At 45.6% G+C, this 20,754-nt stretch overlaps 1 protein-coding gene across 10 annotated transcripts in view; it reads left to right on the top strand.

The window, feature by feature from the left end:
• Positions 1-20,754, top strand: part of LOC310888667 (homer protein homolog 1-like) — a gene marked incomplete at its 5' end in the record, with an annotated part of 224,822 nt that overhangs the window by 164,727 nt on the left and 39,341 nt on the right. For 7 of the 10 annotated variants that reach the window (XM_083815595.1, XM_083815594.1, XM_083815597.1 and 4 more), the window contains one exon: positions 16,928-17,084. In XM_083815595.1, coding sequence (XP_083671721.1) covers positions 16,928-17,084 — 157 coding nt within the window. Of the gene's footprint in view, positions 1-5,993; positions 6,115-16,927; positions 17,085-18,710; positions 20,238-20,754 lie in introns of those variants that run through there. The other 3 variants (XR_014576048.1, XR_014576049.1, XM_083815598.1) reach the window with 3 other exon arrangements.

Below are 20,754 nucleotides of genomic sequence, written 5' to 3'. Positions count from 1 at the left end.
ACCCCCACAGGGCATTTGCTACCATCCATGAATCAGTATAGAGATAGAGAACTGGCCACTTTTCTCGTTCAGCAATATCTAAAGCCAGCTGAATGGCTTTCACTTCTGCAAACTGACTCGATTCACCTTCTCCCTCAGCAGCCTCTGCAACTCGTCGTGTAGGACTCCATACAGCAGCTTTCCATCTCCGATGCTTTCCCACAATACGACAGGACCCGTCAGTGAACAAGGCATATTTCTTCTCATTTTCCGGTAGCTTGTTGTACAGTGGGGCTTCTTCAGCACGAACCACCTCCTCCTCTGATGATATCCCAAAGTATTTGCCTTCTGGCCAGTCCATAATCACCTCCAAGATTCCTGGGCGACTGGGGTTTCCTATTCGAGCCCGCTGAGTAATCAGTGCAACCCACTTGCTCCATGTAGCATCAGTTGCATGATGTGTAGAGGGGACCCTTCCTTTGAACATCCAGCCTAGTACCGGCAGTCGGGGTGCCAGGAGGAGCTGCGCTTCAGTACCGACCACTTCCGAAGCAGATCGAACTCCTTCATATGCTGCCAATATCTCCTTTTCCGTTGGAGTATAGCGGGCCTCAGATCCTCTGTATCCCCGACTCCAAAACCCCAGGGGTCGACCTCGAGTTTCCCCAGGTTCTTTCTGCCAGAGGCTCCAGGTGGGACCATTCTCCCCGGCTGCGGTGTAGAGCACATTCTTTACATCTGGTCCTGTTCGGACTGGCCCGAGGGCTACTGCATGAACTATTTCCTGCTTAATTTGTTCAAAGGCTTGTCGTTGCTCAGGGCCCCATTCAAAAGCATTCTTCTTACGGGTTACTTGGTAGAGCGGGTTTACAATCAGACTGTAATTTGGAATATGCATTCTCCAAAACCCCACGACACCTAGGAAAGTTTGTGTTTCTTTTTTGCTAGTTGGTGGAGACATAGCTGTTATCTTGTTGATCACATCCATTGGGATTTGACGACGTCCATCTTGCCATTTTATTCCTAAAAACTGGATCTCTCGTGCAGGTCCTTTAACTTTATTCTGTTTTATGGCAAAACCGGCCTTCAGAAGGATTTGGACTATTTTCTTCCCTTTCTCGAAAACTTCCTGTGCTGTGTCACCCCACACAATGATGTCATCGATGTACTGCAGGTGTTCAGGAGCTTCCCCCTGCTCCAGCGCAGACTGGATCAGTCCATGGCAAATGGTAGGGCTGTGTTTCCACCCCTGGGGCAGCCGATTCCAAGTATATTGGACTCCCCTCCAAGTGAAAGCAAACTGTGGCCTGCACTCTGCTGCTAGAGGGATGGAGAAAAATGCATTAGCGATATCAATTGTGGCATACCACTTGGCTGCCTTTGATTCCAGTTCATACTGGAGTTCTAGCATGTCCGGCACTGCAGCACTCAGTGGTGGCGTGACTTCGTTCAGGCCACGATAGTCCACTGTTAGTCTCCACTCACCATTAGACTTTCGCACTGGCCATATAGGACTATTAAAAGGTGAATGAGTCTTGCTGATCACTCCTTGGCTCTCCAGTTGACGAATTAGCTTATGGATGGGACTCAGGGAGTCTCGGTTGGTGCGATATTGCCGCCGGTGCACAGTTGTGGTAGCGATCGGCACTTGCTGTTCTTCAACCCTCAGCAACCCCACAACAGAAGGGTCCTCTGAGAGACCAGGCAAGGTAGACAACTGTTTAATGTCCTCTGTCTCCAAGGCAGCTATGCCAAAAGCCCAGCGGAACCCTTTTGGGTCCTTGAAATATCCTCTTCTAAGATAGTCTATGCCAAGGATGCACGGAGCATCTGGGCCAGTCACAATACGGTGCTTTTGCCACTCATTACCGGTTAGACTCACTTCAGCCTCCAATACAGTTAACTGCTGGGATCCCCCCGTCACACCATAAATACAGATGGGCTCTGGCCCTTTATAGCTTGATGGCATTAGAGTACATTGTGCACCGGTGTCTACTAAAGCCTTATACGTCTGTGCGTCTGACGTGCCAGGCCATCGAATCCACACAGTCCAATAAACTCGATTGTCCCTTTCCTCCCCCTGGCTGGAGGCAGGGCCCCTCTAGTCCTGGTCAGAATCTTCGTTTCTGTGTTTAAAGGACTGCCTGCTGGAAGTTGGAGCAGCAAACTTTTCAGAGAACTCCTTTTTCCCAATTGTTTTCCTTTGCAATTCACGTACCCGTGCCTCTAGGGTCGCAGTAGATTTTCCATCCCATTTTCTCATGTCCTCTCCATGGTCACGTAGGTAAAACCACAGGGTGGCGCGGTGTGTGTGCCCACCATATTGTCTTCCTTGCATAGATGAACGTTTACCCCTAATAGCTGAGACACTGGTTTGTACAGGTGGGGAGGAAAATAATCTCTCTTCAAGTTGGTGGATCTTTTCAGAAAGTTTCTCCAAAGTATTCTCTTTTAGCTGGTGGACACTGGTTAGTTCAGGTGAAGGGGAAGATAATCTTTCTTCAAGTTGGTGGATCTTTTCAGAAAGTTTCTCCAAAGCATTCTCTTTTAGCTGGTGGACACTGGTTCGTTCAGGTGGAGGGGAAGATAAATTCTCTTTAAGTTGGTGGACCTCTTCAGAGAGTTTCTCCACAGCTGAGACACAGGCCTGTAGGGAAGAGGAGAGATTTCCTTTGTACTGCCGGAGTATTTTAGTCACTTCATTCACTGTGGGATTCTCCTCCGCTTTCCAGGCTAGTATTGCCAATGAGCTGGCATATGATGATGGTGCACTCTGTACAAACTTCCGCCACATGGGTAGTGTACACCGGACTGCATCTGGATCTGCGGATGTTTGTGCGTCGTCTAGGTCCTTATAAATTACTTCCCGTACGGCCAATTCCCTCAGGTACTGAATTCCCTTCTCCATGGTGGTCCATTTGCCTGGTAGACATACAAGTTCTTCCTTGAAGGGATACCTTTCCTGCACAGCTGACAGGAGACGCCTCCAGAGGCTGCGAGATTGTGCTCCATCTCCAATTGCTTTGTCAATGCATGCGTCCCTAGCAAGGGATCCCAGCCGCCTGGCTTCCTTGCCCTCTAATTCCACATAATTGGCTCCCGTGTCCCAGCACCGGAGCAGCCAGGTGACAAGCTGCTCGCCTATACAGCGACCAAAATCTTTTCGCACATCTCGTAGCTCACGCTGGTATAGAGTCCGGGTAGTTACTGTTGATTTTTCGACATCCTCATCCTCATCTTCAGTCTCCTGCACCTTTGATGGCCCAGCCTCGTCTTCACTATGCCCAGACTTAGCAGAAGACTGTCTGCGTTCTAAACGACCTGCGCCTCTATACCATTTTTTCACCTTGTCTACAGGGGCAACTTGCACTGCTACAGCTCGTTTCTCTAACCCAGCCACAGGGTCTGCCACAGGGGTTGGAATACCCTCTGCGGGGTCAACTTGCACTGCTACAGCTCGTTTCTCTGACCCAGACACAGGAGTGGGAGCAGCTGCAGGAGCTGGAGCTGCTGCAGGGGCTGGAGTGGCTGCGGGAGCTGGAGCTGGAGCGGCTGCAGGAGCTGGAGCGGCTGCAGGAGCTGGAGCTGGAGCAGCTGCAGGGGCTGGAGCGGCTGCAGGAGCTGGAGCTGGAGCAGCTGCAGGGGCTGGAGCGGCTGCAGGAGCTGGAGCTGGAGCTGGAGCGGCTGCAGGGGCTGGAGCGGCTGCAGGGGCTGGAGCTGGAGCGGCTGCAGGAGCTGGAGCGGCTGCAGGAGCTGGAGCTGGAGCAGCTGCAGGAGCTGGAGCTGGAGCGGCTGCAGGAGCTGGAGCTGGAGTGTCTGCAGGAGCTGGAGCGGCTGCAGGAGCTGGAACTGGAGTGGCTGCAGGAGCTGGAGCTGGAGCGGCTGCAGGAGCTGGAGCTGGAGTAGCTGCAGGAGCTGGAGCGGCTGCAGGAGCTGGAGCTGGAGTGGCTGCAGGAGCTGGAGCGGCTGCAGGAGCTGGAACTGGAGTGGCTGCAGGAGCTGGAGCTGGAGCTAGGTTGCTAGTAGCATCAATTGCAGCTCGATAGGCACAAGCCAGACCCCAGCCCGCTACAGTGATTTGTGTCACTTTGGAACTGCCAGAGTCATGACACCTTTTTTTCAAGCATTCTGCCAGCTTTTTAGGATTTTGCAGTTGTTCAGGGGTGAATGTCCAAAACACTGGAGGTGACCACTGCTCTAGAAACCTGCCCATATCCTCCCACACTCCCTGCCACTTGCAACTATCCCGCCTCAAGACAGATCTCCGGATGAGATTCCTAAGTAGTTGTTTAACCCTCAACAAAACCTGAAGCGCATTCAGGAGACATAACAACAAGAGCAGGCTGGTCTGAGTATCCCAAGGATATTCAACATCTCGGAGAACCACCGTAACTAGCTCGGGGGATAAGAGGGTGGTGGTGAAGGAGAAAGGGAGAGTGAACAGGTAGGGAAACATGTCTTCCCCTGTCCCCTTCACAGATTGGCTCCCTAACGAAAACAGGCAACAGGTGTAATTGCTAATAGTTTCCGAGATATGGGTTCCAAAGTATAGAGTCGACGTCAGTGCTGAGTACAAATACCAGGTTAAAGTCGTGACCAGGTATTTCATCATTTCATAAGCCATTGTTACACCGCACAGTACCATAACAATCTTAAACCAGGGCCCGGAAAGGATAAACAGTGCAACAGGGAGCACATACAGAAAGTAACGCACTATAAAACTCAATTTGGAATACAGGTACAGCAGACTGGAGATTAAGGCAATCAACATCGTGACTAGCAACTATTAAGCAGGTCCAATACTTATACCAATTTTAGTTTAACACACTCTGGTCAAGTTTGTCGATATCTCAACCCTTCGTGCCCCACGTTGGGCGCCAAAAGGGCTGTTGTGGTTTAACCCGGCTGGCAGCTAAACACCACACAGCCGTTCGCTCACCCTCCCCCCTCCCTCTCTGGGATGGGGGAGAGAAACGGGAAAGTGAAGCCGGTGAGTTGAGATAAAGACAGTTTATTAAGACAGAAAAATAATAATAACAATAATAGTAATAATAGTGATAATGATAATAGTATTAATAATAATAATGTGTAAGAAAACAAGTGATGCACAATGCAATTGCTCACCACCCGCTGACCGATGCCCAGCCTATCCCCGAGCAGCCCGGCCCCGCACCCCGGCCAGCCACCCCTATATATTGTTTAGCATGACGTCAGATGGTATGGAATACCCCTTTGGCCAGTTTGGGTCAGCTGTCCTGGGTCTGTCCCCTCCCAGCTCCTGCTGCACCCCCAGCCTGCTCGCTGGCAGGACAGAGCGAGAAGCCGAAAAGTCCTTGGCCTGGTGTAAACACTGCTCTGCAACAATTAAAACATCAGCATGTTATCAGCGCTCTTCTCATCCTAATCCAAAACATAGCACCCTACCAGCTACTATGAGGGAAAATTAACTCTGTCCTAACTGGAACCAGGACAATATCTTTCATCAAAGTTGTTTTTTTTTTGTTTGTTTGGTTGTTGTTTTTCTTTTTTCTAGAATGCATCTTGAATAGAGCTGACAATTTCATAATCTGTGTATGCTTTGAGGGATCTTTTTCCGTCCCTGCAAGAGATGTAGGACCTACATAAAGTAAAAAGCTTGGTTTTAAGCCTAATCCAAAAGATCCACACTGTCTTATTAATATCATACTCTTTGGAGTGTGTGATTTTTGTCAGATGAATTAAGATTGCTTCTCCCTTACATAGAGCTAGGCATTACAAGTAAACCTAGTTAAGGTAGTGATTCCTTTGGAGAATGCTGTGTCCTGGGTTCTCTGGGGGAAAACCTACAAATTTTGCCACATTCATGTGACACCGGGGCCTAAAAATTTTGCTTTCAATAATGTCTAATGTATTTCATCCTATATAGGCACTGAGGATTTGTCAGATGAATCGCTATCTGAGGATGCTTACTTTTAACTTTTAAATATCTAAACCGGGGGAAGATGGAGTTCATCCAACTATGCTCTCTTTACCAGGTCCAGCATTGAATTGTACCTCCTGCCAACATTATGAATCAGAGTTGTGCTGCTTGTTTACTATGGAGGTAACACAGTACTGCGTTCCCCAGCATTGCTGTCACCCTGCCATGGCTCTCTGGTAGGCTATTTCATTCACTCAACCCACTCTCCAGGTGATGGTTCCTGTCAAGATAATTTAAGCCTCCAGAAGACTAGAGTAAATCTCATTGATAAGTTAGAAGTCCAAAGTTGCTTTATTGTAAGCCATTTCAGAATGCACATAAACAGTGTGCAGGCTCTACCTACAGCAGTTGTATTACTGAAAATAACTGTGTCAGGATGACTGTAATGATCATTTCCTGTTGCATTTGGTAGGCAGACCTCTTGCAGTGGAAGTTCAATGGCATCAACCTTCTTCCTGCAGATGTGGGTAGAGGTTAGGGGCAGGCACACATAAACACAGAAGTGGACTGTTTTATCTGTCAAAAATATGAAGTATTTAATATATTCTCTTATTGAGGGAAGAGTTAATTTGAAGAATAAAATGGGGAATACAGCTAAATGGAGATCAACATCAGTAATTTTTCTTCAGTTTTATGCTTTAGGGAAGCTTTCTGTACCTGAAGTATCGCATCTTTTGAGTTCCTTTAATATCACTGTAGATGCCACCAGCGTTTTATAGTACAGGCAGAAAACAGTTTGTGTTCATCAGTGTTTTGATCATATAACAGGGGTCTCTGCTGAGATGAATTCAAGTTTCTGATAGCACTTTGGTGAGATGTGGACAACTGACAATTCATAGAATCATAGAATCACAGAATATCCCGAGTTGGAAGAGACCCACGAGGATCATCGAGTCCAACTCCTGGCACCACACAGGTGCCAGGTCTACCGAAAAATTCAGACAGTCCAAACGCTTCTTAAACTCTGACAGGCTTGGTGTCATGACTATGTCCCTGTGGAGCGTGTTCCAGTGTGTGACAACCCTCTCAGTGAAGAACCTTTTCCTGATATCTTGCATGAACCTTCCCTGCCACAGCTTCACACAATTCCCTCAGGTCCTATCGCTGGTCACTAGAGAAGAGATCAGCACCTGCCCCTCCGTTCCCCCTCATGAGGGAGCTGTAGACCGCAGTGTGGTCTCCCCTCAGCCTCCTCTTTTCCAGGCTGAACAGACCAAGTGACCTCAGCCTCTCCTCGTACATCTTTCCCTCTAGGCCCTTCACCATCTTAGTAGCCCTTCTCCACTACTTTCCTGCACACAGTACTCGAGGTGAGGTCGCACCAGCGCAGAGTAGAGAGGGATAATCACTTCCCTCGACCAACTAGCAATGCCGTGCTTGATGAGCATGGCATTGCTTTCATAAGCATCATCAAAGTATTTCACAGTGACACCAAACAGCCATCAAGTTTTGTCAGTAATGAACTGGGTTGGAACAAATCAGCAATGAAGTAGAATATAAGAGGTTTTTTTTTCTTTATCAGCTTTTAGTCCATTTGGCAAATGAACGAAGCTGGACCTGAGTGACGGTGATGAAATAAAATGGCTGGGATGTCTAGGACTTTGTTTTCTCTAGTACACAATAATAAAACATTCATTGTGATGAACTTGAACTTTAGGGTTGTTGCCTTTGCAAATTTTACTCTGTGGCACTTCAGTGTAATGATGTCTGTCTTTCATGAAATGCAAAGGGTTTAGTTTCTAAATTCAAGTTAGAATATTGGAAACCATTCTTCTAGGAGACTGAAACCACGTAGGAAATTAGAAAATCATTTTATTTAATCAACATGGCTCAGACAAAACAAAACAAAAACCCCTAAAATTAAATTGTGCTTCATGATGATAGTAAGTTATCCAAATGTGTAGTTTGCTGAAGGAAAAAAAAATGTTTTTTTAATAAGGTATGGGTTTGTTGTCTCAAATCAAATGCTTTTTTATGTAGGCAATATATTCAGGTTAGGTTGGTCTGAATTTTAAGAGGTTAGGTAAAATAGCTTCCTACATGCACGAATTGTGATCTAACTGATTATTCTGTATGACCGAGACTTACACATTCACTTTATTTAAGAAATACTCTGAAATTTAAAACTAATATAATTACATGACAGCATGGATTGTGTGACACCTTCTTTCTACACTTTCCAGAGATTTTAGTATTATTATTTAATTCTAATTTAGCACTTTAGGAATCCTCTGTCCTGGGCTTATGTTTAGCGCAGTGGTAGGCTCAGGAAAGTTGGATTTTAAATGTCTTCATATCATGCTGTTTGCCCTACCCTTTTTCTATTCCAGATGCCTTATCAATGAAAGTGAAATAGAGCTCACAATGTTAGAAAATAAACATGCTCTTACACTACCATGGTGTGTAGGCATAGCCTTGTGAAAGCATGGGAGCTCAGGATCTCTTCTGCCATCTGTTAAATCACAACTAGCAAAACTTACACAACTTCATACTCTGCATCCTTGTAGGATTTGTGATGAGTTATGTAAACGGGGGGTGGAGAGAAGCAGGGAGCAAAACTTTATATTCTTCTTTGAAATTGTTGTTTCAGATAAGTGTTGAATTGGGAAGAATTGGTCTATATTTTGGTTTCTTTTTAACTTCCAGCTGAGTTAGGAGCCAAATCATCTGACCTATGCATTATTCTGAAAAGAGGCTAAAGGAAACCTAAGATCATTTAGAACTCCAAGTCTAGACTGAGTAAATAATAACTAGCAACCACCAATGAAATAAGGAAGATGCTGGGTTCTGGTTTTTTTGTTTTTTTTTTTCTTCTTAAAGAAACAACTGGTCTTGCTGCTAAAGACTGAGGCAAAGAAGGCATTAAGTACCTCAGCCTTTTCCTCATCTCTTGTCACTGTTTCCCCCCACATCCAATAAAACATGGAGATTCTTCTTAGTCCTTCTTTTCTTGATTATGTATTTAATATATAAATATATAAATATATATAAATACAATATATATAAAATATATAAATATTTCTGTAGGTCGTTCTATAGACTGTCCTTCTGTTCTTGGTAGTAGATTTGTAAGGCCTTGCAGCTGTAATGATTGTTCTGCTAAATTCAGTGTTTGCTATGATAGTAAGACAGGAACTAGCATTAAGTGGGTCTTAGAGACTGAGATATCCTGTGGTATCACTCACAGAAAGTTCAAATATGATCTAAAATAAGTGCTTGCAGATCTTTCATGTTCAATCACTCTTAACGGTTGTTGTCATCAGCAGAGGCACAACACTCTCAAGTTTAAGCTGTGACAGTGTCTAGAAAGGCAGCAGAGGCTCGTGCCGAGGATCTCCACCTCTGGCACATGGTGTACGTCAGATTTACGGGGTTAGAAGCCATCCCTTTAGCCACCTCATTGCTGTACATGGTGCAACCTGGTTGCAGTTGCTCAGCCCAGTCCAGCATAGCTGTATCTGTCTTCACTCTGTCATTGCAAATCTGACAATCTCTGTTAATTTGTGTAGAATCAACCTGTAGCTGCAGCAATCTCGTTGGCCGCAATGACAGAGCTAAACAAAACAGTCCTTGGCACCAAGGACTGTGGTCTGAACCACATCTACATGTTATAGCAATGACACTAGATCCCTTCTGGGCCCATGCAGTGTCCTTTTGGCCATAAGACACAGTTACTGTTTTGTGTAGAGTCCTTTTATAGTTCCAAATACCTGCAATGTAGATTTGCATAAATCTTTTGTTACATTACTGACAGATTATGGTTCGTATCAATGCACACACAAATTGTTGTTATAGGTAGGATTTTTGAAAGAAACATAGGTAGGTGGTTGGGTTTTTTTTTGCCCAGGGGCCTCAGGAAAATTAATCTGTACTAATTCAAAGTGTGAATTTACAGTTAAACTGCTTTAAATTCTTGTATGTACAAATGAGTTGCAGAATGAGTATCCATAATTCAGATCATTTTAGTGACAGGGTTACCATTTCCTTGTATCTGACTTTCTGATAACCACATCATCTAATTGCTTCCATAAACTGATTAAGTGCCAGAGGAGCCCAAGTCAATTTGACTTTCTTTGCAGCCAAATGCCTAGTCGTTTTAGAAAATGGGATATAAATTCCTAAATAACTTAAATTGCTTTTGAAAATTTAGTTCTATTACAATATTTGAAATGTTCAGCACCATAGCAGCAGCAAGGAATTATACCTAGTGTTCTACAGTTACGTAATAGGAAAAAAAAAAAAAAAAGAAAAAAAAAAAGCTTATTGGTTATCATTTGTGAAAAATAGGAGTTACATTACAAGTGTACAAGAACAAAATACTTCTATTGATACTGATAAGCAATTCCAAAGTAATTTCAGTAAAGGAGCAAGAACAGGTCTTTTTTTTTCTTTTTTAATTTTTCAGAGTATATAATAAATTTTTAGGTCTGCAAGGTACTAATGTTTACTGCCAAAAAAAATGCTAGAAATTAATTAGCTATGCTTGCTCTTGCAAAGGGCTAAACGTTATAAAACAAAGTTATTGATTTTGTTTTATGCTATATGACCTTCATGAAAAGATAACCTAGTGTCTCTTTACTATATAAAATTTAATGACTAAGACAAAAATGCGATATTTTTAAAAGAATAAAATGAAAATAGAAGTTGAGTCTCTTCAGAGAAATCAGGGATTTTATTAGTGCTACTGTGATGATTTGGGTTAAATATGTCTTTTGCATTGTGATACAGTGTAAAAAAAGAGGTATGAAACTGTTGTTAACATTTTAAATTTAATGAGAAACAAAGTTCAAATGTCACCGATGTAAATACATTTGGAGTACACTAGAGGACAATACAAGAAGCTTGGAAAATTCATTGATTCTTGTGTAGAAGAGTGACTCCTCTTTTTCCCACACGTTAACTTGAGTCAGGAATAGGATCTAAATCCCTGGCTGATAAGGATCATAGCTGAAGCATTAATTTTGTGTTAATGTCCAATCTTAAGCATCCCACAAAGTGCCTTTCAAGAGCTCTTCTATTGCTATTGACCCTAAGTGTTTCAATAAGCAGCGAACACCACTATACTTGGGTGCTGGGTTACTGTGGAGAATATTTCAATGAAATTTTCCTTCCTTAAAAAGAATATAATTTGTAGTCTATTCCTCAGTGATAAATTTCCATGTTGAAAGGTTGTCTATGTTGTGGTGGTTTCTATGGATCCTAATATGATTAAGGCTGTATTACAAGTACAGAACATGGATTTAGACGGTGAAGCTAAGTAGGATATAGCCACCACTTTCCAATGCATAATAGTCTGCCACGTAGTGGAAACTGTACCATTACTCAACTTCTTTAGTCAGTTTCATCCATTAAGTCCCTTCTGCAAAGATTTTGACACTGCCACAGTAAGATGCTAATCAAAGCATAAGACAAGAGATGCCTAATAACAGGACTGTCTATAAAACAACTGGAAAGCTGTGGTGTAAAGACCACACAGACACCAGGGTTCTTTAGGGATCAATAACTTCAACTTCTTTATTAATGACAATAACTTCCACTCTTATTGAGGACAGGCTCCCTTCCTATAACATTCGCCGCACAGCAGTACCTTTCCACTAACTATTCACTGGTCAACAACTTTGCCCGGCAACAGCAAACACCCAGCAACTTCCACGCCTTCATGGCTGGAGAACAAGCAACCCGAGACAACAAGGCATCTCCTGAATCACTCTTCTTTGTTCATTCTCAACTCTTTACTTTCCTGATGGTCTCATCCTTAAGAGTCCGATGTTATCAGCAACCATGGGGCTTGTCGACCCCCATGGCAATACTCGCACAGAAAGGCAACTCTTCTCCTGTTCATGGGCTGCATGTGTGCTTTAGACAATTCAGAATCTGAGAACATGCTCAAAGTGAAAGGCTAAATGCAAAGGAAAGGTGGTATATGAAACACTTTGAGTTTCTGAATTCCTGTATTTCACCTGAAGGTCAATGCGGTCCTTGGTCACAGCCAACATGGGTTCATGAGGAGAAGGTCCTGATTGGGGCAATCCCAGACATGAGTACAGACTGGGTGAAGAACTTACTGAGAGCAGCCCTGCAGAGAAGGACTTGCAGGTTCTGGCAGACGAAAAGCTCAGATAGAGCCAGCAGCGCGCACTTGCATCCCAGAAGGCGAACAGCATCCTGGGCTGCATCAAAAGAGGAGTGGCCAAAAGGTTGAGGGAGGTTAATTTCCCCCTCTCCTCTGCCCTTGTGAGGCCCAGCTTGGAGTACTGCATCCAAGTATTGGACCAAAGCACAATAAGGATGTTGATCTGTTGAGGGGGCCCAGAGGAGGGCCATAATCAGAGGGCTGGAGCACCTCTCCTATGAAGAAAGGCTGAGAGAGCTGGGGTTGTTCACCCTGGAGAAGAGAAGGCTCCAGGGAGACCTCATTGCAGCCTTTCAGTATTTAAAGGGGGCTTGTAAAAAAGATGGAGGGCAACTTTTTGCTCAGTCAGATAATGACAGGACAAGGGGGTATGATTTTAAACTAAAAGAGAGGAGAGTTTGAGTAGATGTTTGGAGGAAATTCTTCACTTAGAGGGTGGTGAGGCACTGGAACACATTGTTCTGAGAAGTTTTGGATGTCCCATCCCTGGAGGTGTTCAAGGCCAGGTTGGAGGAGGCCCTGGGCAACCTGATCTAGTGGGTGGCATCCCTCGCCATGGCAGGAGGGTTGGAACTAGATGATCTTCAAGGTCCCTTCCAACCTGAGCCATTCTATGATTCTATGATGATTCTCTGACTGCTGGAGTTGCCACGGTGAAGCCATGCTGGCTTTCTCAGTTCACCTCCAGGAGGTTAAGGCGTGTACCTTAACATTGCTTCCAGGAGGATCTTTTCCATGATCTTCCCAGGAACAGAGGTGAGGCTCACCTGTCTGTAGCTCTCCAGGTCTTCCTTTCTACCCTTTTTAAGAATGGGAGTGATGTTTCCCTTTTTCCAGTCACCAGGGACTTCACCTGACTGCCAGGACTATTCAAATATGATGGAGAGTGGCTTGTCAACTACATCAGCCACTTCCCTCAGGACACTGGGATGCATGTCATCAGGCCCCATAGACTTGTACCTGTTCAGTTTCATTATGTGGTCTCAAACCTGCTCTTCACATCCCTGTACCCTTCCCAGGTCACATGTCCCTGCTTCCACTGCCTGTGCATTTCCTTCTTGTGCCTCAATTTGACCAGCAGGTCCTTGCTCAGCCATGCTGATTTCCTGCCTTCCCTGCTTGATTTCTTACCCATGGGGATGTAGTGCTCTTGCACGCTAAGAAGTGTCTTTAAATAGTTGCCAGCTCTGATCAGCTCCTTTGTCCATAAGGACAGTGTTCCATGGGATCTCATCTGTTAGGTCTTTAAACAGCTGGAAGTTTGCTCTTCAGAAGTTCAGGATCCTGACTTTGCTCTTTGCTCTTATTCCTTGAGATCACAAACTCAGCCAGGACATGGTCAGTCTGCCATGGTCAGGCAGCCCAGTCTGCCTCCAGTCTTAACCTCTTCAATGAGTTAATCTGCAATGGTGAGCAACAGGTCCAGTAATGCTTCTGCTCTGGATGGTTTGTCTAATACCTGGACCAGGAAGTTATCCTTGATGCACTCCAGTAGTCTCCTGGATTGCTTACAGCCTGCTGTGCAGCTTTTCCAGAAGTCATCAAGGTGGCTGTAGTCCCCCATCAGGATGAGAGCTTTCAAGCATGATGCTTCTTGTAGTTGAAGCAAGAATGCTTCATCCACAGGCTCCCCTTGATCAGGCTGCCTGTAGTAGACCCCAACCACAAGGTGTGCTTTATTTGTCCAGTCCTTAACTTTCACCCACAAGCTCTCAACCTGTCTGTGGCTGTTTCTCAGAGGCAGCTCTTCCCAATCAACTTAGAGGGCAACACCCCCGCCCTTCCTTCCCTTCCTGTCTCTTCTGAAAAACTTGAATCCCTCTATTCCAATGTTCCAGTTGTGTGATCCATCCCACCACATTTCTGTGCGAGCAATTAGGTCACAATTTTCTAATTGCACCATGGTTTCCAAAGTCTCCTGCTTGTTTCCCGTGCTGTGTGTGTTGGTGTAGAGGCACTTTAGCTGGGATATCGGTCACATCACCTTTTTAGAGGAACCCTTCCTGATTCCTTTGGGACAATTCACAAGTATTTCCCTGTTGCTTCCTAAAGTGACAATGTTCCCAGGTTCTCTTTCATCACTCAGAGATACATCCCCTTCCCCTGCTGAATCTAGTTTTAAGATCTGCTAATAAGCCCATCCAGCTTGCTGCCCAGAACACTCTTGCCCCAACTGGTCAGGTGTGCCCCATCCGGTGTCAACATGCCCAGTCTCTCAGAAGTGTGTCCAAGATTGTAGAACCCAAAACTTTGAGCATAGCACCAGCCGCACAGCCAATCATTCACTTGGTCCTTCTTCTTGGGTCCCAGTCACCATCTGGGAGGACAGAGGAGAACATTACTTGCACTCCCAATGCCTTCAACATCTTTCCAAAGGTCATCAAGTCCCTTTTGATATTTTGGAGTCTCTGTTGCAGCCTCATTTGATCCTCCATGAAAGAGTAGGAATGGGCGGTAGTCTTCTGGCCCCACCAAGATTGGTATCCTCTTTGTAATATCACAAATGCAGGATCTCTGGGCAGGCAGAAAACCTCTCTGGAGAGATTATCTGGATGGCAAATGGGTGCATCAGTGCATCTTAGTGTGGAGTCTCCAATTACTAACACCCTTTGAGCCTTTTTTGTGGCACTGGTTCTAATGCAGGTGGTTGACTCGGCCAACTTTGGATGGTTGCCCTTTCCGAGGTCTTTACATTTGTTATGGTTTAACCTGGCTGGTAGCTAAGCACCACAGCCATTTGCTCACCCTCCCCCCTCCCTCTCTGGGATGGGGGAGAGAATCAGGAAAAAAATGAAGCCTGTGGGTTGAGATAAAGACAGTTTATTAGGACAGAAAATAAAGGATAATAATAATAATGATAATAGCACTACTACTGATAATGTGTACAAAACAAGTGATGCACAATGCAGTTGCTCACCACCCGCTGACCAATGCCCAGCATATCCCTGAGAAGCTGGTCCTCCCATCCTGGCCAGCCCCCCATATTAATTGTTCAGCATGACGTCAGATGGTATGGAATACCCCTTTGGCCACTTTGGGTCAGCTGTCCTGGGTCTGTCCCCTCCTAGCTCCTGATGCACCCCTAGCCTGCCCACGGGCAGGACAGTGTGAGAAGCTGAAAAGTCCTTGGCTTAGTGTAAGCACTGCTCTGCAACAATTAAAACATCAGCGTGTTATCAACATTATTGTCATCCTAAATCCCAAACACAGCACTTGACCAGCTACTAGGGGGAAAATCTGTCTTAGCCAAGACCAGTACACCATTACTCACACACTCTTCCCTTTCAAGCCCCAGAGTATTGTATCTGTTGTGTAGGGGCACTTCAGGGGCAAGGGGGAGACTCCTTCTCCTGCTCCAAGCAGAGATGAGGGTGCAGTCTCCCTGGTCTCGTGAGTCAGTCGTTTGTTGATTCAGGGTTGGAAACTAGCTTACCTTCCCCTTGACAGGACTTAAGGCAAGACTGTTGCTCAGCTTGTGTAAGCCTATACCATTTATCAATCTCTTGCTTGGATTCCTGGATGCTATGTTGACTATTGAACTCCTCTTGTAACATGGCATCCTGTTTGAAAAGTTCATCCAGCTGGGCACACTTGCACCCATGACACCCACTTCTGCCTTCAGAGCCTCCTAGGAGGACTCCCAGATTCTGTATTGCCCTGGAACTGAGGGTCTGGGCAGCAATTTCAGTCCTCAGGAGGTCTGTTTTGGTCTAGGCATCTGCCTGGGGAGGTTGTGGCCCCTCTGTTTGGGTTTGAACAGTTGTTGTTGTAAAGATCATTTTACATGCAATCCATATAACCTAAACCTCTGTTATGGAAGTATTTTTTTGTATACCATGGTCAGTTCACAGAACCACAGAATGTTTTAGGTAGGAAAGGACCTCTTGAAGTCATCTGGTCCAACCCTCCTGCTCAAACAGGGATACCTAGAGCAGGTTGCTCTGGACCATGTCCAGATGGCTTTTCAAGATCTCCAAGGAGGGTGTTGTGGTTTAACCCGGCTGGCAGCTAAACACCACACAGCCGTTCGCTCACCCTCCCCCCTCCCTCTCTGGGATGGGGGAGAGAAACGGGAAAGTGAAGCCGGTGAGTTGAGATAAAGACAGTTTATTAAGACAGGAATATAATAATAACAATAATAATAATAATAGTGATAATGATAATAGTATTAATAATAATAATGTGTAAGAAAACAAGTGATGCACAATGCAATTGCTCACCACCCGCTGACCGATGCCCAGCCTATCCCCGAGCAGCCGGCGCCCCCACCCCGGCCAGCCACCCCTATATATTGTTTAGCATGACGTCAGATGGTATGGAATACCCCTTTGGCCAGTTTGGGTCAGCTGTCCTGGGTCTGTCCCCTCCCAGCTCCTGCTGCACCCCCAGCCTGCTCGCTGGCAGGACAGAGCGAGAAGCCGAAAAGTCCTTGGCCTGGTGTAAACACTGCTCTGCAACAATTAAAACATCAGCATGTTATCAGCGCTCTTCTCATCCTAATCCAAAACATAGCACCCTACCAGCTACTATGAGGGAAAATTAACTCTGTCCTAACTGAAACCAGGACAGAGGGAGACTCCACAACCTCTCTGGGCAACCTGTTCAAGTGCTCAGTCACTTGCACAGTAAAGATTAGAAGGAATTAAGTAAAAGGTTTTAGATAGGAAGAGTATGCGTAGCCCTCCCACACCTATCCGGAGAGATTCTAGTTCAGCTGTTTCATGATCACAATTATGGCCATGGGCTATAGCAGTTCTTGTGAGCCCTTTGAATTCTCAAAAAAAAAAAAAATTATACGATTAAAGAAAAAAATAGAAGAGATTTGAAGACTGACCATTCTTATTCTGTCTGTACAGTTCGACGGTCAGCAAGCATTGGGAGGCAGAACTGGCCGCGCTCAAAGGTAATAATGCTAAGCTCACAGCAGCCCTTCTGGAATCCACTGCCAATGTAAAACAATGGAAACAACAGCTCGCTGCATATCAGGAGGAAGCAGAACGTCTTCATAAGCGGGTAAGTCAAGGCAAACAGCCAGGATCCTTGCGATGGAAGCACTGGTGACTGTAATGGCTCATTTTTAAGTAAAACAAGCTTATTCTTGGGGCTTTAGGTAAATCTTTGGGAAATCTTTAGGAAATTAATGATTATTTTAAAGCACACAGGGTTTCTCAGTTAGAGAATTCTTTCTTTTGTAGTAGTTCCTTTTCTGCAGAGGGTTTTGTTGCAGGAAGTTATATGAGCTGAGAAACAGGACATATTTGCCAGCTTCCACTCTTAATTTTATGCCAGCTGCATCACAGCTCTTTCAGGACCTTCTCCAGAGCATTACACTTCAATTCCTCTTGCATTTGATCTCATACAAACTTTACATGAGATCTGTAATTTTAAAGAACCCTCTTGTAGTTTCCACATGTACCAAAGACCAGCAGCTTCCTTTCAGCCTTGCACTCAAAGAAAACTGAACATCGAATGAAGCTCATCAGATGCAAATAAAGATCTGTTCCTGCATTCATACAGGAGGGGCAGGATCCTATTCCCTTCACTTTGAATTCTGCAGAAGTAATTTGGCAAACCAGAAATGAGAGCACAATGGGGGCAGAAATGACAGCTCAAATGCTGCTGGATTCTGCACCTGGGAAGGGGCAACCCTGGTTATATGTACAGACTGGGCGACGAGAGGCTGAAGACAGCCCTGCAGAGAGGGATCTGGGGGTTTTAGTCAACAGCAAGCTGAACATGAACCAGCAGTGTGCCTTGGCAGCCAGGAGGGCCAACCGTATCCTGGGGTGCATCAAGAACATCATTGCTAGCCAGTCAAGGGAAGTGATTGTCCCACTCTACACTGGTGCGGCCTCACCTCGAGTACTGTGTGCAATTTTGGGCACCACAGTATAAGAAAGATATAAAACTGTTAGATATAAAACTGTTAGATATAAAACTGTCCCTGTCCAAAGGAGGGCAACAAAGATGGTAAAGGGTCTAAAGGGGAAGACATATGAGGAGCAGCTGAAGTCACTTGGTTTGTTCAGCCTGGAGAAGAGGAGACTGAGGGGAGACCTCATTGCGGTATACAACTTCCTCATGAGGGGGAGCAGAGAGGCAGGTGCTGATCTCTTCTCTGGTGACCACTGATAGGACCCAAGGGAACTGCCTGAGGCTGCGACAGGGGAGGTTCAGTCTGGATATCAGGAACAGGTTCTTCACTGAGAAGGTGGTCGAGCCACCAGGGAAGGTGACCCAGGGAAATGGTCACGGCACCGAGCCTGCCAGAGTTTAGGAAGCATTTGGACAATGCTTTCAGACACTTGATCTGATTTTTTATTATTTTTTTGTGTGTGGTTCTTTGGGAACCCAGGAATAGGACTTGATGATCCTTGTGGGTCCCTTCCAACTCGGATATTCTATGATTCGATGATTCTTTGTGTTCAAGGCCAGATCGGATGGGGCCCTGGGGAACCTGATCTAGTGGGTGGAATCCTTGCACATGGCAGGGGGTTTGGAACTAGATGATCTTTAAGTTCCTTTCCAAACTAAAGCATTCTATGATTACATGATTCTATTATTCTATGATATGCTGTATTCTCTAATATGAAATAAGGTATGGCAACTGCACTTAGCCAAACCCTGCAAATTTCGTAGGGTCCTTTCATGCCTGTGCTGATCCTGTCCCAGTGGAGGCTGTTTGTAGTCGCACGAACAAGAATCATGCTGGTCTGAAGTGGAGAAATTCAGCAGGCTGCATCTAACCTGGAGGTCTGGAAGAATACCAAGAATTCCCTTGATTTGAGAAACCTGGAGAAATGTCACGTTGTTGGGGCTGTCCTACATCTAGACTGACTTGAAGACAAGGATCTTGAAGTTCCAGTACACCGCTGAGGTAGCAATTGGCACCTGCTTTTCTTCGACCCTCAGCAACCCCACAACAGAAGGGTCCTCTGAGAGACCAGGCAAGGTAGACAACTGTTTAATGTCCTCTGTCTCCAAGGCAGCTATGCCAAAACCTCACCAGTACCCTTTCTGAGGTAGTCTATGCCAAGGATGCACGGAGCATCCGGGCCGGTCACAGTAGGGTGCTTTTGCCACTCATACCCAGTTACGCTCACTTCAGCCTCCAATACAGTTAACTGCTCGGATCCCCCTGTCACTCCAGAGATACAGATGGGCTCTGGCCCTTTATAGCTTGATGGCATTACAGTGATGTGATCAACATCACTGTAATGGATGTGATCAATAAAATAACAGCTATGTCTACACCAACTAGCAAAAAAGAAACACAAACTTTCCTAGGTGTCGTGGGGTTTTGAAGAATGCACATTCCAATTACAGTCTGATTGTAAGCCAAATCTATCAAGTAACCCTTAAGAATGATTTCAAATGGGGCCCTGAGCAATGACAAGCCTTTGAACAAACTAAACAGGAGATAGTTCATGCAGTAGCCCTTGGGCCAGTCTGAGCAGGACCAGATGTAAAGAATGTGCTGTACACTGCAGCCAATGTGAATGGCTCCACCTGGAGCCTCTGGCAGAAAGAGCCTGGGGAAACTCGAGGTCGACCCCTAGGGTTTTGGAGTCGGGTATAAAGAGGATCCGAGGCCTGCTACACTCCAACCAAAAAAGAGATATTGGCAGCATATGAAGGAGTTCGATCTGCTTCGGAAGTTGCTGGTAGTGAAGCACAGCTCTTCCTGGCACCTTGACTGCTGGTACTGGGCTGGATATTGAAAGGAAGGGTCCCCTCTACACATCATGCAACTGATGCTACATGGAGTAAGTGGGTTGCACTGATTACTCAGCGGACTCGAATAGGAAACCCCAGTCGCCCAGGATTCTTGGAAGTGATTATGGACTGGCCAGCAGGCAAATACTTTGGGATATCATCAGAGGAGGAGGTGGTCCGTGCTGAAGAAGCCCCACTGTACAACAAGCTACCGGAAAATGAGAAGAAATATGCCTTGTTCACTGATGGGACCTGTCGTCTTGTGGGAAAGCATCAGAGATGGAAAGCTGCTGTATGGAGTCCTACACGACGAGTTGCAGAAGCTGCTGAGGGAGAAGGTGAATCGAGTCAGTTTGCAGAAGTGAAAGCCATTCAGCTGGCTTTAGACATTGCTGAATGAGAAAAGTGGCCAGTTCTCTATACTGATTCATGGATGGTAGCAAATGCCCTGTGGGGGTGGTTACAGCAATGGAAGCAGAACAACTGGCAGCGCAGGGGCAAACCCATCTGGGCTGCTGCATTGTGGCAAGATATTGCTGCCCGGGTAGAGAACCTGGTTGTAAAGGTACGCCATGTAGATGCTCATGTGCCCAAGAATCAGGCTACTGAAGAACATCAAAACAACCAGCAGGTGGATCAGGCTGCTAAGATTGAAGTGGCTCAGGTGGACCTGGACTGACAACAGAAGGGTGAATTATTTATAGCCCGATGGGCCCATGACACCTCAGGCCATCAAGGTAGAGATGCAACATATAGATGGGCTCGTGATCGAGGGGTGGACCTGACCATGGACACTATAGCACAGGTTATTCATGATTGTGAAACGTGCTGCAATCAAGCAAGCCAAACGGTCAAAACCTCTTTGGTATGGAGGACGATGGCTGAAATATCAATATGGGGAGGCCTGGAAGACTGATTACATCACACTCCCTCAAACCCGCAACGGCAAGCGCCACGTACTTACAAT

The sequence above is a fragment of the Anser anser genome (genome assembly GCF_964211835.1).
Source record: "Anser anser genome assembly, chromosome: W".
Taxonomy (NCBI): domain Eukaryota; kingdom Metazoa; phylum Chordata; class Aves; order Anseriformes; family Anatidae; genus Anser; species Anser anser.
The sequence above is the reverse complement of the archived record's forward strand: the minus strand, read 5'-3'. Positions and strand labels throughout refer to the sequence as shown.